The 15,669-nt window shown below is 46.1% G+C and overlaps 2 protein-coding genes across 2 annotated transcripts; one reads left to right on the top strand and one right to left on the bottom strand.

The window, feature by feature from the left end:
- Window positions 1–728: 728 nt before the first annotated feature.
- MRPL27 (mitochondrial ribosomal protein L27) lies at window positions 729–6,722 on the bottom strand. Its single transcript, XM_081899955.1, has 4 exons — window positions 6,595–6,722; window positions 3,597–3,719; window positions 2,655–2,722; window positions 729–1,157 (listed from the first exon to the last, which is right to left on the bottom strand). Exons 1-4 carry the CDS (start codon window positions 6,647–6,649, stop codon window positions 951–953), a joined length of 453 nt encoding a protein of 150 aa, XP_081756081.1. The 5' UTR covers window positions 6,650–6,722; the 3' UTR covers window positions 729–950.
- EME1 (essential meiotic structure-specific endonuclease 1) lies at window positions 6,721–15,176 on the top strand. The gene is made up of 9 exons (XM_081899721.1): window positions 6,721–6,839; window positions 7,996–8,849; window positions 9,071–9,198; window positions 9,818–9,907; window positions 10,589–10,701; window positions 11,006–11,144; window positions 11,381–11,496; window positions 12,437–12,626; window positions 14,514–15,176. Exons 2-9 carry the CDS (start codon window positions 8,045–8,047, stop codon window positions 14,688–14,690), a joined length of 1,758 nt encoding a protein of 585 aa, XP_081755847.1. The 5' UTR covers window positions 6,721–6,839; window positions 7,996–8,044; the 3' UTR covers window positions 14,691–15,176.
- The last annotated feature ends 493 nt before the right edge of the window (window positions 15,177–15,669 follow it).

Raw genomic sequence — 15,669 nt, 5'->3', positions numbered from 1 at the left:
TCACCACCGCCACGTGGATTTGAACCTCCGACCTCCTGATCAGCAAGCCCAAGAGGCTCAGTGGTTTAGACCCCAGTGCCACCCGCTCCCGCTATATTTGTGGTAGCCAGTGCTGGAAGGACAAGGCTACAGATGCAGGGCTTGATATGTGTCAAAGCCAGCCAGCACCACTGCAGAAGCATTTCAAAGTAATGAACCTCGCAAATAGAAATCGACTCTGAATCAGCAACAGACACTACAAAAACATCCAATGTCTGATTGCTTTATGTAAGCTGAGCAGAGCAGCTGCAGCCTAACCCTCTGTGCTTCTGGGCCCCAATGTGTGCTACTGCATCATGGACCAGGAGTATTTTGGGAAGATGCTGCAGCTACTTTGCCCAGTGGGTCTGCATGTGTTCCACTGCTGCCCTTCTGCACCCACCCTCCCAATAAGTTTGCTATGCAGGTGGAGAAGAACAGCCATCAGGATGGAGGTGGGGGGCATTGGGGGAGGTTGTAGCAGAGGGCTCATTGCTCATGGCCTCCATCAAACCACTCCTGTGTTGAAATATTAGGAGAAATAATTGCATGTGCATTTATAGACGTTCAGGCTGCTGTGTGAAATCTTCTGAGAATTGCCAGAGTAACACCTTCATGTTCAGAACCTGACTCCTGTCCAGCCCATCAAAATCCTCCCATTACATTAGAGCTAATCATATGAAAACATCGGCTTGAATTAGCTCTCCTGGTAAGATGATAGAACTGCCCGTTTATTTTGTAAAAGAAATTTCAACAACATCCCCTTTGTTGAGAATGCATTCCAGGTGCCGAGAATGTATTGAGAGCCAACCACAGGTGACCGAGCAGCAGAAGTCCATTCAGAACTACAGCAGTGTTTTCAGACCTGTTTATATCTGGGCTCGGATAAAGCTGGCCAGTTCCTTGCTGTCGTCCAGGAGGCCTCAAAAGTCTCAGAGCATCTCGACCAACTTGAAACTCCCCACCTCTTTAGTAGGAACGACGTTGATGAAAGTTTTGTACAGCACAGCCCCTTTGGGTAACTGGCAGATCACCTCTGTGCTTTCCTTGCTGGTGGGACGCGGCACGTAGACTTCCTTCGTGTATCGCACAATCCCGTCTTCGAGTGCGTAGAGCGACTTGTTGCGGCCTATTCCCACCTATTAGCAGGTGAACAGGAGGAAAATTAAAAGAGGAGAAAAGTTTAAGACTCTGGAGCAGAGCAGTGATGCCCAGTGGTACATGGTAGCATCTTGGTGTGTTTTGGTACACAGGCAACTAAACTCATGGCTCTGCTCATGTGAGAAAGGCTGTTTGCATAGCCACTGGGTGTCTGATCACAGAGCTGCCATGAAGACGGGAGCCATGGCATACAACAATAACGCTTCATGACCATATAAGACTTATTAAACTGCTGGTTGGCTACTCCCATTTACTTTTCCCACTGGATCTTTCACCCCACTTGGCTTGCTCCTATGAAAATACGGATGGGCAAAAAGTAGATCACTGGATGATCAAGCATTTATGGCTCTCAAGTGCTGAACAACAGCAAAACCAAAAGGCTTCATCCCTACACTTCCTATTAGAAATGCTTCTAATTATTTGATTTGTTGCCTGCCCTTCGCCCTAAGATCCCAGGGCAGGTCACAACAATCTAAAAGACCACATCAAAAACCGATTAAAGCTACTTAATAGCTGGGCTATTAAATTTGGCCAGAAGTTCTCTGACTCAGATTTGTATTTTTATATGCAGGTCATTGCAGTGTTTGTGCCTCCTGGGAGGCAGTAGGTTATTAGCTCTGCTGCAAAACCACCATTTTATACCTGACTCCCTCCCTCAACTTTCAGCCATGATTTTGCACCTGGCTCTGATTGCTGGATGTCAGGGTGCTCAGTAGAAAAGGGAACAGATACGGTAGTCAAGGATGGGGGAGCCTGCATCCCTCCAGATATTGTTGGAACACCCATCAGCCTGCATTCCCCATCTCTGACATCTGCCTATGCACCTGCTGTAAAGCACTAGATACGGGGCTTGGCCAAACCTCACCTGCTCACAAGTGATTTCAACACGCCTACAGTAAGTTCAGGTCACCTGAGACTTATCTCAAATGGGTTTGGCTTCATTGGGATTTGGGATTATGTGTTACACTATTCTGCCCAGGTATTTCCTGGCATGGTTCGGGAGCTCTGCAAATAGACCTTTCTTTTAAAAAGAAAAAAAGTTTGAAGTATTTCAAGTTGTGCTGTGCAGCAAGCAGAACTCCCCTGTCTTACCACACTGTGAGCTGTGCTCTCCCGCTACAGTGTAATTTGCCCATTTCCATGACTGAACAATGTTTTTTCCAATGTACCCGAGACATTCAGGTGCGCGAAGCTGAACTATATTGTCCATTGAATCCAAATGTCACTTAAAACAGGGTTGCAAAAGCTTTACTTTTGGAAGCGAGGGCTGTTTCAACTAAGAAGGCTCCAATATCTTCTTGTTAGAATAAGCAACTCCCCTGGAAGCCTTCAAGAGAAGGTTAGTATAAAGAAACTTGGCTTATTTCTGGATAATGCAGAATGAAAAAGGAAGAAGGAAGATTGCTGAAGGTGGAGCAGAACAAGCAAAGTCTCAATTATAAAGACTCTTGGGAATACCAAAAAGAATAACTTACGTGAGCCCCCGGGTGCCAGCGAATCACCCGCTGTGTCGCCAATGTGTTGCCGGCGTGGACAAACTTTCCTGCAAAAGGTGTTAAGAGGAAGCAATGAAGTGAAGAAATCGGCTTCCGTGATGAAAGCAAGCAAGCTGAATAGGAATTGCTCCACAGAACAAAAACTAGTCTAATTTCTTAGGAAGGAATGCCCATTTCAGATGATGCAAGATCACATAAATTAGAAAACCTGTCTCGGTCTCTCTCTCAACTCACACAGAGCCTTCCTTTAGCATTCTCTCCAAACGACTTTTAATACTTCTGCAAACCCTGTGCTTATCCTAAGGATGTCAATACCTGGGAGTAATGGCGACGCAGCACTATCCATGCACGTCCCCTGCTAGGTGTTGCCGAACTGCAACTCCCATTAGCTTCAGCAAACATGGCCAAATGGTCAGAGATGACAAGAGCTGTAATTCAGCAACACCTGGAGGGCCACAGGTTTTAGAATCGTGGAATTGCAGAGTTGGAAGGGAACCCTGAGGGTCATCTAGTCCAACCCCCTGCCTTTTGCCTAACATGGGGCTCAAACCGCAATCCTGAGAGTCCCGTGCTCTACCGAATGAGCTCTCCACACCTTGTGCACATGCAATGTAACACATGCAATGTAAACTGGACGGTGCATTCCACTTCACTTATTGAGGCTCTCCCTTGCTGCATAACTCCTGAATTTGCATCCCAAAGAGAATTAATATCCGTGCACAAATTTTAATTAGCGGTACTGTGTGCTTCCAAGCCAGCAAGAATCCTGTTGTTGGTCAGTACAATTCTGCCACCTACTGGCCAGTCTTGCAACACACATTCATAATATATGCCTTCTTGAAACATCCCTGTGTGAGCCAGACAGCTGGCAGCAAGAAAAATAAACTGAAAGGCAGCTGCAAATAGAGACAAGGGACTTACCGTCCGTTACTTTAACTCCATAACTTTTCCCAGGACTTTTCCCCCCAAGATTTTTGGAGCTGCCTCCACTCTTCTTAGATGCAAACCTCACTGCGACTGCACTCAGGGGGGAAATAGGCAAAACTGTGGAGAGAGAGAGAGAGAGAGAGAGAGAGAGAGAGAGAGAGAGAGAGAGAGAGAGAAATGAAAAACTCATCAAAGGGGGGGGGGGATATAAACTGACAATTATTTAAACTGAGAAAGAAACCTCACACCAGCCACTGAATACTATAGTGTTTTGCGTTCTTTGAAAGTTGAGAGAGGGTGGGTTGGGGAGAACTGGTCGGTGTTGTGATGACGACCATAAGCTGTGAGCCAGCAGTCCCCAGTTCAAACTGCAACTCAATTATGAGCACACTGGGTGACCTTTTTATTTTTTAGATGCAGAGCCAAATAACTGCTATCTTTTGTACTACCAAAGAAAGAAAAGCTGTTTTGTTTTTTGCAGGCTATATATTAAATGCCTGTATACATATATATATATAAGGCTATTGGAACAGTTTTTAAAGACTGTCACAAGTTGTAGACAAGGATGTTTGAACCAGTGGTGTTAGTAGAGCAGAGATGAAATACCACTAAGATTATTTCACAGCAGGGATGGTGTTTTCATCTGCTGGGTTGCTGTTTGCCAATCCTGCATGCTAAATGTTTATTTCAGAGAGAAACCCACCAAATAAACTAAACAGAGGAAGAAGCAGGTTACATTAGCATTCACAGCTACTGGTTACACTGCACTTTTATTTTATTTTTTAAAAAAAATCTGAAGTCTCTTTAAAATGGTCAACTAAAATGTCACAAAATAGCAAGCAAGCTTCTGAGTCCACCAGAACCGTTCATCAGTGCCTGGGAAAGGACTTTAAAAAGAGTAACCCAATAGAGGGGTACATTGTGCTAACTGGGAACACCCTCTTCTTAGATGGTACAGAATCCAGGATGGCTGAGGAGTAGATGTCACACGTTGGATAATTTTGTTGGATCCAGTCTTGAATGTTTACCAATATTTGGTATACAAGTGGTTCTTGCTTCAATGAAAAAGTGGCTTATCTAAAAGAACGGCCCATAAACACACAGACATTTCAAGTCAGCAATACTAACACTCCTTTTGCAGGACACTTCATTTGATTTATTTGTGTACAATTAGCAACCATTTCCTTTTCATTTCTGAAGTTTACTGTTCAGTTGCCTAACTGGCACAAATCTAACTTCTTAGAAAAACGTAGGATTAAGGGCTGCGAATTCCAAGCACACTTATTTGTAAGCACCAATGAATTCAATGATGATAATAATTTTATTACCGTATTTTATACCCTGTCCATTTGGCTGGGTTTCCCAAGCTACTCTGGGCAGCTTACAGCACATATAAAATCACAGTTAAGCGTCAAAAACTTCCCAATACAGAGCTGTCTTCAGATGTCTTCTAAAAGTTCTGTAGTTCTTTATCTTGATTTCTGAAAGGAGAGTGTTCCACAGGGAGGGTGCCACTACCAAGAAGGCCCTCTGCCCGGTCAGGCCAAGCCTATTTTATTTTCCCGGGCGTAATGCATGGGAAAATAAAACAGGCCTGTCCTGAAGATCTCTTAATGCAAACCCATTCCATGCATGCATGAATACAGATCCGTGGTTCCCAGTTATGGGGCACATGCCCCACAGGGGGACAATTTTATTTTTAAGGGGGGCAATTCAAGAATGAGTTACGCTTCCTCCACGTGAATAGGAGTTCACCTTTTGAATAATACGAATTCTATGTCACAGGGGAGTGGGCATCAGGATTTTAGAGATGCTTAGGTGGGGCATGGTCAAAAAAAGGTTGGGAACCACTGATATATATACACACCCATACATGGGGTGCAATTTAGCCATACCACCCTGCCTATTAAGAGGGCTGCATTGAAAAGGGATTGCCCATTCTTTTATTAATGAATTACTCCATTAGCTCAGGGGCGGAGCCAGGGCCAGATTTAGGTTTGATGAGGCCCTAAGCTACTAAAGGTAATAGGGCCCTTTATATGCCCAGCTGTCCTTTGTCAACAACAAATTGTTGCTGTTTTTTGTCTTGGATATATGCTATATGGTAATTTATGGACCTAATACATGGGTAGGCAAACTAAGGCCCGGGGGCCGGATTTGGTCCAATCCCCATCTAAATCCGGCCCGCGGTTGGTCCAGGAATCAGTGTGTTTTTACATGAGTAGAATGTGTGTTTTATTTAAAATGCATCTCTGGGGTATTTGTGGGGCATAGGAATTCGTTCATTTCCCCCCCAAATTATAGTCTGGCCCCCAACAAGGTCTGAGGGACAGTGGACCGGCCCCCTGCTGAAAAAGTTTGCTGACCCCTGACCTAATTGGTATCATAAGCGCCTACACAACACAAAACACTGTTGCTGTATGTAGGTTTTATTTTATTTGTTTTTTTGCTCTTATATTTTGGAAATGTCCATCCAGTTTTTTCCCCTTTAAATTTTTTTGGGGAGCCCCAAGAGAGTCGGGTCCTAAGCTATAGCTTGTTTATACGTAAATCCGGCACTGGGCAGAGTGAAGAGATGATAAAATCTCCCAACCACCTCCCACGACGATGCGAAGACAAAAATGCCCAAACCCTCAACAGGCAAAACGACAGCAAAGGGTGGGAGGGAGAGAAGGAAGGGAGGATATTAAAACGGCCGGGGGGGGAGGGAGAAGAGTAATACCCGATTCTGAACAGGAAACACTCCCAGTGCAGTGCAGTGCAATGCAATGTAATGCAATAAAATAAAATAAAATAAAATAAAAGTCCCTTTCCCAGGCTACGAGCTTTTGCAGTCACTTTTGCGTTTGCAGCAATTGCGGCGATGCGGCATGTTTTGCACCAGGCGCCTCCCGCCTGCCCGTCTCTTGCACGCGTCTCGATCTCTCCCCACCCCAGCACCCCGTTTCCCGGGACTTGACCCCTTCCCAGGCTCCCTCCGCCCGCCACTCACGTTGCCCTCCGGAGCCCAGAGCCCAAGGCGAGAGCCTGCCCAGCAGCGCCGCCATTTGACCTTCGCCGCCGCCTCCTGGTTGGCAATCCGTCCGGCTCCGCCTTGCGCGGCTTCCGGATCCGGGGCTGGCGGGGAGAAGCGCCGCGTTTGAATGAGGCTCCGATTCCCGGGCTCCATCCTAACTGCTGCGGGCCAGGAATAGGAGGAGAGCGGCTGCTTCTGTTTCTGAGCCGAGAGAGAGAGAGGTACCGCCGAGAAAGCCCTTCGTGCCCCTTCCTCCCTTTCCAAAGAGGCTGGGGGTGGTGGGTGGTGGCTGACACGGTGGGTCCTCTGAATCGCAAAGCGGCTTACAACTTGCCGGTGAATCGCAAAGCGGCTTACAAATCAAGAAAAAACCCTTGCAGGACATCACAGACACAACATAGATAGAATAATAAACAAAATAATCAACAAAACCATTCAGATGCCAAGGAGATAAAAGAATTACACAACTTTTAGGAGACATCTGAAGGCAGCGCTGCATCGAGAGGTTTTTAAACGCTTGATGGTTTCATTATGTTTTTAGATATGTTGTAAGCCGCCCAGAGTGGCTGGGGAAACCCAGCCAGATCAGCGATCCATAAATAATAATAATAATTTGTGATCTATAAAGCACCAGTAACAAAACAACTAAAAAAAAAATAAGCTAAGCAGCACAATTGCAATAAAAGTTATATATTCACAAAGTACTGCAGCTTTCGTTACCTGTTTTAGTTTGTTGGTGTTTTTTAGTAATTTATGGTGTGGTTTTCTTGTATTGTTTAAAACATGCTATTGTACACCTCTTTGAGCAGGCTGGCCCTGAAAGTGGGCTTATAAATCATGAAATAAATAAAAAACATAAAGGGTTTTGATTTGTTTTGTTTTTTAAATTCAGTAGTACATCATGAAAGGAGGTGGGGGGAGTGTAATGTCCAGGCCTGTGGCTTTCAATATTACTATCGTTGATACTATTTGCTCTTTCACATTCTGCGGCAACCATATGGAGTGGCAGTCAGTACTCAGACGCTCCATGTCCTACCTAGCTGCTGGGGCCAGGTAGCCCCAGATGTTTGGGTCTGTGGGTGTTTTCCTCTCCCAAGCACCTGCACAGTCTACAGCTCTTGATTCTTCCTGCTGGAAGGGGAACCTCATCAAGCTCCCGGGGCAGCCATTGCCAACCTAGGACCCTCCATATCTTTTGGACTACAATGCCCATCAGCTTCAGCCAGATGATGGGAATTGTAGTCCATAGATGTCTGGATTACCCCAAGTTGGCGAAGGCTGCTGTGGGGGAATGATGATGCCCAGTGTCTGCTTCTTGTGCCTAAGAGGTTGCAGCTGTTGTCGTTTCGACTAAAACGTGGCGCTTTTTTCCCTCAGGCGGTCTCCATTTCCCTGGCACTCCGCTCATCACGTGAGGCTGAACACCATGTCCCCAGAGTTGGGGGACAGTGATGATGAGGAGCTGCCAACCTTTGATTTCCTGAAGCGGCAGCCTCCAAGCATAAAAAGCGTTGCCCAAACTCCTCCTCTAGAAGAGAATGTGGTTGTGCTCTGCAGCTCAGACTCGGAAGATTCATCCGTGGCCTCTCCTGCATGGAAGAAACCACGTGGCAGCCAGGATTCGGCCAGGGCTCCCCCTTGTCTGAAAGCGATAGTGCAGCTCAGCAGCGAGAGTGAGGAGGAGGAAGTTATTCCCTTGGCTGAAAGGCTCAAGAGGAAGCTTTTGACGTCTGAGCCTTCCTCTGCTTGTCCTTCGTATACTAGGATCCGGGAACTGAGCAAGCGAGACTCCTCTGGAGGAAACGGACTCTGCTCCATTGATGAGAAAGTGGTCACAGATTGCGGGCGGCTGTCGCAGCTACCCAGAGGCCAGGGAACCCAGAGAAGGGCTGTACCCAGGACATGGGAACTGTCAGATAGCGACCAGGAACTGGATCCATTGGATCCCAAGAAACAGACTGTGCTTCGCCCGACTGTTTGTGTCTCTGACCGCTTGGTTCAAAATGGCAGCTGTCAGGCAGCAGAGGAAAGCCTGAAACCTTTGCCTCTTCAGAGGAAAACAAAGCGCAGCCAGGAGGAACTTGGCAAAGCCCGGCAGAGGACAAATGAGCGGGGAACCCAGAAGATGCTGCAGCAGGAGGAAAGAGAGAGGAGGAAGGCCCTTGCTAACCGGTGGAAGGCCCAGAGGCCAGAAGAGTGTCTGAAACACATCCAAGCAGTCCTAGATCCAGGTACTGCCCCTTCACTTTTAGCTCTGCTGGGTGTTAACTGCCTGCCTTCCCAATGGACCCCTATCCTGGTGCCGGCCCTACCATTTGGCAGAGCGTGGCAGCTCATGCGTTGGGAAACAGAGCTGTTGCAAGCCCCACAGTTTGCTCAGAGTCACTTGAGGAGCTTCAGCAAGAGAAATGTATTGAACTGGCCCTGCAGCTGATCTCTGTCCTCTCCTTAGGTCTGTTACAGATTGAAGGTGGCGGGCTGGTGCTTACCGCTCTGCAGGCAATGGAGTGCAGCTGTGTGATTGAGAGTCAAGCTGTTCCTTGCAGTATCACCTGGAGAAGGAAAACTGGACTAGGTCAGGTAGGATTACATTTCCTCAAAGGCTTCCTCCCTTTTTTCTCTTGTCTCTAGCGCTGAAGTCCTAGTGGGAGGCAGTTGAACTGTTGATGACCTATCGCTGTGGTGATCTCCTTGATAGCACATCCTTTCCCACCCTTTCTGGTGCTTGTTGCGTACATTTAACGACACATCCGGCAATATCCTCCACGTTACCTGAGCAAATATGCCAAGAGTTATCCGTTTGTTTGCTACAGCCTTGTGGAACGTACAATTTTGCAATCAAAGGAGGTCTGTTGCATTATATGAGCAGTGCGGCAGAGAATTCCTCTAGAAACCTTTCAGTGACCATCAAGCTTTCTGATTTGGTAGGTAGAAAAAGATCTTCAGGACCTCCCCATTTTTGGTCTCCCAACATACCTCTCTTCGTTGCCCACAAACTTGCCCACACTCTGTAGCCAGAATTAGGTCAGTTCAACAAATATTCTTCACTCCCATTCGTTGGGTTATTTCTCTCCTTCAAGAATTTGGCTTCCTCATTTCTGGAGCATACATAGCAGTTTATACATCCCTTGTTTCTTTTTAATAGCAATAGCCCTCTCCTTTGTACTGTCCCACCTTAAATGTTTGTTTGTTCCTCCAGGCTGAAGAAGACAACTGGACAGAAGAACCCAACCTTCTAGTCCTAGTTCTGCTAGAAGAGTTTGTTGCTATGATCCATAACTATAAACAGGTGAGGTCACTCACGATGTAGTGTCTTAACCGCTACCCAAGTAGCAGCTTGCACCATCTATTTAAAAACAATCTATCAGTGTTCAGGCTTGAGGCCTAGTGAGTCCTCCAGGCCTCTCTGCCAAGCCCTGTCTATAGACTACATCCGCTTACCAGTCCTGCTCCGTGTGATCAAATGCCTTTGCTTGGTTGTGATGTGTACTTGAACTCTGATAATACCACTTGCTTTCTGGATGGAGGGATGTGTGTGTTTGTGTGTAGGAACCTCTGGTTTTGGCAGGGCTGGAATGTAGCCTCCTGGGTGGCTGGGGCAACCCAGCCAGATGGGCAGGGCATCAATAATAAAATTATTATTATTATTATTACTATACAGAAGTAAGAGACACACTCACCCACTTCTGCCTCTTTCCCTGCCCACACTGGTATGGTTCCCAACAAGATATTACAGTCCTTGAGCTGGAAAAGGTTCAACACCCTTGGCATATAGGAGGAGGCCCAGGTATTGTTTCATTCTGAAAAACTGGGGACTGCATGAACCTGAAACTTCAGCTCTACATACGGGTTTGTCCAGAGAGAGAATGTGAGCCTTATAACGCCAATTGGAGGTGGTGGTTTGTTTGTTGTTTTAACTTTGGTACAGGAATATATAGTCTCTGTTTTCTTGTATGTGTCTTGCCCCCAGGTTAGCATGGAAGGGCCCACTGAGACTCTGCAGAGCTTTGCGGCAAACATCATGAAGAAAACCCCTGGGAAGACTCTGGCCCTGGCTGTAGTAGAACTAGAAAAATATTTCAGGTGAGAATGTTGCTGAAATTTCCGAATGCTGCCTCCCCACTGTGAACAGTCGTGGCAATAGGCTCCTCAGCACCCCCCAGTCTCTTAAGTCACAGAAAACGCCATGCAAACTGGTGCAACAAACACCGGTTTGCATTACCTGAGCAGAGCAGCATACACAGACATGCAGTGCCTACTGGACCCTTCTCAGTGGTGCTGTCTGTGGTTACAGGGCATATATATTTTACCACTGGGAATGCCGATTTTTAGCAATGCAAATAGTTACCGCCAACGCGGGCTGTTCATTCGTTCTTTGTCCTCTCAGTTCTCACAAGCTTAAGTCGCGGAAGAAACTGCAGCAAGCATTGCAGAGTGGCAGCGAGGCCCAGGACCAGAGCAAACAGAGGAATCGGAGAGGAAAGGCAAATTCCGTCCCAAACCTGTCCAGACTGGACGTGGAAGAAGTGAGTGAGCATGGAGTCTGTGTCCCATGTGTTGCCTTTTTGTTTTGCTTCTTCCTCCAGGGTAAATTCTTCGGGACTACCCTGCCCAGGCACTTGGCTGATGAGTCAATACTATCATGCTGTGATGTCTCTGATTATGGAGACTATTATTAATCACCAGGAGGGTGCAGGAGATGCCAGAGACTCGTATCCCAAAGCTAAGCTGCCTTGCTCACCATCCTTCTTTGCCTTTGCAGGGCTTGGTGGCTCTGCAGCTTCAGACGGGTATCCAAGTTCGACTCCTCGAGAGCTGGAAGGAGTTTGCCGACTTTGCCAGTACGTTCACCAAGGCTGTGGCAGAGGCTCCATTCAAGTGAGTGAGCAAACACTTCTCTGAGCACATCTCAGCAGCTTTGTTTTCTGGCGTGCTGCTGGGTTATGTGGGTACTGGGCTCTCTCCTGAGTGCCATGCCTTCTGGTGGAATCTAAAATACTGACTTTTGCCGTGGGGCCCACTTCCTGGCCTGATTGGGTCTAACTGGCATCTCAAGGGTCAGTATGGCACGCAGGAATTCCCATCTGGCTAAATCTCCCATTTAGCACCTGCTGCCTTAGTTTCAGATACTACTTGAGAAGCGTTTGTTGATTCCTGCCAGGATTGGGGTTTCTCCTGCAAGGAATTGTTCCATTCCGCTGCCAGTAGTGGTCTCCAGTCCTCTACGTCTGGCAGTCCCATTCTCCAAATTCCTGCCTCAAACACCACCATCTTTGGCCTTCACATTAAAGGAAAGTGAGGGCCAGGAATTTCCACTGCAGCCTGACAGTGTCTTTCCTGCAGTATTTTAAGTGCACTTTGTATCTGAAACACATAGAGAGCATACCTGGCAGCTAGAAAGAGTCTCTGGATATGTTACAGGAAAGAGAGTTGTCAGACCCATGGTAGAAACTTGACAATTTTTCTCCTGCTGTAACATGCGAAGCAGGCTCAATTCCTTGAAGTGCCTGACACACTCAGTTTGTGTACTTTAAAGCTCTTGATTTCAATGCTTTTTAATATCCTTGGTATTTGGAAAGACCTGACAGTGTTTGCGCAAGGTGCTGAGATTCTGAAAGAAGAGCTCATTTCAATGTTCAGATGGAAATGTGAAAACAAACACCTTCTAATGTGTGCTTGACACATGGAAAGACCTACTCTTGGTATCTGTATGAGAATTTCCTCTCCTTGCTTTCTGCTGTGGACAGAGAATTTCCTTACAGAGGAGCACAAGTGCCCATAACTTTGTTCGGTTGTTTCTTGTTCACATCATTTGCAGAAGGGAACGAGATAAAACCAGCTTCTCCTTCTGCCTAGAGGGAGACTGGATCGGGGGGATGAAGGTGGACCGCTTTGGAAAGGGACTGCTGCAAGTTTGGAAGAGGCAGATCCAGCAGTTTAACCGGGTCAGCCTAGAGACAGCCAATGCCATCGTGGCCAAATACCCATCTCCTCTACTTCTGAAACAGGTATGCTATTCTGCTGCCAAAGGAATACTGTATTCTAGGTTGTGAGAGTTCTGTGCATGCGCATACACTCAAGATCCTGTGAAAATACACAGTTAGTCTGTATTCAACACAGAAACTCAGATCTTGGAAGCAATTATACATTGGTAACTTTAACTTAAAATAGCTTATTCTGTATCTAGAATTTAGGCATTGTATAGTACAGGCTACCCAGTCTTGTGCTAAATGTAATTGATGTTGGAAGTTGCTTGCAACAGTTCAAGCCTGAATTATGTCCCACTATGTTTAATAATGGGATTTACTTCCAGGTCAGCCTGCACAGGATTGTGGCCTCAGTAACTAACCAGAGATGTGACTCGATACATGTGCCTCATGTAACTTGACTCTTATTAATGCATGCATGGTTCTGGCCCGTTCTTAAGTGCAGCGGGTTTTACCTCCACTGCTGGGGAGACAGTGTGCTTTCAAATACCAGTTGTTGGGATTCACAATTCACAGTTGCACTTGGGTCCTGCCAGAGTGAGAATAGGGTGCTGAACTAGATGGACCCCTGGTCTGATCCAGTACTGAACCTGAGAAAAGCAGCTGCTTCTGAGCTAGGCTCTCTTCTGGCTTTCCTCCCTCACTTATCAGCCACATATTGCCCAATCTGTGATACAGATTGTTCTTTGAAAATGGCACAGGCAAAGATTCCACTGAAGGATACGTAGATGTGTTTTGATGGAACACATCGATGCGTCAAGAGGTTCATGCAAGGTACCCAGCTCTTTGCAGAAGCAATTCAAGAGCACATTTCTGTACATGTTTATGTAGTGGACTTACTCCCTTGTCTATATGCAGCCCCTGTGCTTCAGTGAATCTGCCCTCCTGCCTTAGAACGGGATATCCAGTATGACACAGAGAGTCCTGTTAGACGTCTGTTCACTCCACCACTGAACTGCTCTCATGATCAGGAAAGCCTTCCGAACGTTAACCAAACTTTGCATTCCTTTTACTATAAAGCTACTACTACTGTTCTCAGTGGAGACGGTGACTCGTTACATCTTTTTTAAAAAAAACAAAACAACAACAGCAAAGTATTTCTCTCCAGATATCCCGTTTTGCATTTTTGAAGCTGATCTGTTTTCCTTTCCAGCAGCCCTTGCCGAGTTGTCTCTTTGTTGCCATCTGCCTACTTCTCCAGTTTTGTTTTCAAGGTTCTTTTTATTTAGATTTTCCCATAATACAGTAAAATTACAACTACAGAAGATACAAATTGAGTAAGCGAAATTACAAAGTCCTCTCTTAATTAAAAGTAATTCTTGGCCCTTACCACCCACAGAGGACAGTAGCTCCTCCCAGCCTCTCACCCTGAGAGACTGACATTCCCCTGTCTCTAACTCAGGAGTCCTCCATCAAATCACCACCATCCCCCAAGAGTATACAACTTCTCCCAGTTTTTTCAGTCTCTCAGTAACAGAACTGCTCACGCTATATTCAGTGGGCTTGGGGAGTGGCTGATTGCCACTTGAGTTATTTGCACAGCTGTGCAAAGCCTTGCTCATAGGAAACCTGTAACCGTGGTGGTGGGGAGGAGAGCAGGCAATGGGAGGCTTTGGCTAGGAGTAACTAGCTAAAGGATCAATCGGCCGACTGCTCTCTTATCGAGACTGCAAACTTACTATGGGAAGTGCAATTATCCAAAGTTGCAAAACTGCCCCAGCAATGGGGTTGTAGGTGGATAAATCATCTCCGGGGGAAAAGTGAATGTAACTTCAGGCTGGCTATATTGGCCAGCTGCTCTATGGCACATACTTGGCTTCTTTAGTAAACCAATCTTAGACTGATTCGGCAAGTTTATTCATATATTGCATTTTGTGGTGTGTAACGTTATTTCTGTGTTACATTTAGGCCTATGACACCCGCCCTTCTCTACAGGAGAGGCACAACCTCCTTGCAGAGATACCTGTCCGCCGTGGCGATGGGGTGACAGCTACTACAAGGCGGGTTGGCCCAGAGCTATCCAAACGGATTTATCTGCAGATGACTTCCTATAACCCTGACCTTTCCCTGGATGCTACTGGGTGATGCGGAACTATGTATTTTAAGTAAGAACTTCATTCAAATCTTTTTTTTAATAGCGGGAAGAAATGTTAAAACTAAACGTTTTTTTTAAAATATCAAATGTGTCGCTGCTTGGCACCCGGAAAGGACTCCTACTTTCCCCCCTTTATTCCTGCAACAGTCCTTATTAGGCAATCAAGTATTTCTTGGCTAACCAGGAATGATTGAGTTGTAGTTCTTTTATCAATCTTGGAAAGAAAACCCAGGCACAACCCCTGCCACTCTGCATCTACTCCCTTACTACTCAGGATAGACAAGGATGCTAAAGAGGAGATGGGCAGTGCTTGTTCTACACCAACGTTATTCAGAAATTTGTCAAATTAATTTTAAACGTTGCTAAAGAGGCTGGGCTTCAACAACTCTGACTTGAACGTAAGAGGTGCCCGTGTGCCAAAATAGAAACAGAATATTGATTTACTCATAGCTCATAGCTATGTCCTATTCGTTCAATTTTTAAATATATTTTTTGTAAGAACCTAAAAAGCACAAACTATGTAACGGATGTCTAAAGCTGTGCACGTGGGTTATGCTTTATGGGAATTTGCTACAGGAAACAAATTTCAAGCTGCATCTCGGCTACCTAAAAGTCTTCTAATCCCTCTGTCCTTGCTGCCCTGGGATGTCGTCAGTGACTTCAAATCCCGCTTCAAGGCCCACTTTTTCCATGAAGCCTTTTTTGCGCAATCCCCTTGTCCATATGCCCCACCTGAACCAAGTCTCTCATTTTAAGTTAGCAGAATCTCACCCTTCTTCCTCCCTGCTTACCCCACCTCCACTTTCATCTGCTGTTTCTCCTGTGACTAATTTTAACTTGCAAGCTCTCAGCCCAGGAGAGACCTGCGCTCTGTAAAGCACATGCCCATTGATAGTGCTATATAGCTATTGATTCAATGACACAACTAGCACATGCCAGAGCTCTGCTTCTCTCCTCTTTTTTTTAGAC

This window comes from Podarcis melisellensis, assembly GCF_964234715.1.
Source record: "Podarcis melisellensis genome assembly, chromosome: 2".
Classification (NCBI taxonomy): domain Eukaryota; kingdom Metazoa; phylum Chordata; class Lepidosauria; order Squamata; family Lacertidae; genus Podarcis; species Podarcis melisellensis.
The sequence above is the reverse complement of the archived record's forward strand: the minus strand, read 5'-3'. Positions and strand labels throughout refer to the sequence as shown.

Excerpts from the sequence above, each read along its gene's own strand:
- EME1 (XM_081899721.1), top strand. The coding sequence starts at position 8,045 with ATGTCCCCAGAGTTGGGGGACAGTGATGATGAGGAGCTGCCAACCTTT. Across the intron at positions 11,145-11,380 it reads CCAGACTGGACGTGGAAGAA|GGCTTGGTGGCTCTGCAGCT; the intron begins GTGAGTGAGCAT and ends TTGCCTTTGCAG. Across the intron at positions 11,497-12,436 it reads GTGGCAGAGGCTCCATTCAA|AAGGGAACGAGATAAAACCA; the intron begins GTGAGTGAGCAA and ends CATCATTTGCAG.
- MRPL27 (XM_081899955.1), bottom strand. The coding sequence starts at position 6,649 with ATGGCGGCGCTGCTGGGCAGGCTCTCGCCTTGGGCTCTGGGCTCCGGA. Across the intron at positions 3,720-6,594 it reads TCTGGGCTCCGGAGGGCAAC|TTTTGCCTATTTCCCCCCTG; the intron begins GTGAGTGGCGGG and ends CTCTCTCCACAG. Across the intron at positions 1,158-2,654 it reads GCTGGCACCCGGGGGCTCAC|GTGGGAATAGGCCGCAACAA; the intron begins GTAAGTTATTCT and ends ACCTGCTAATAG.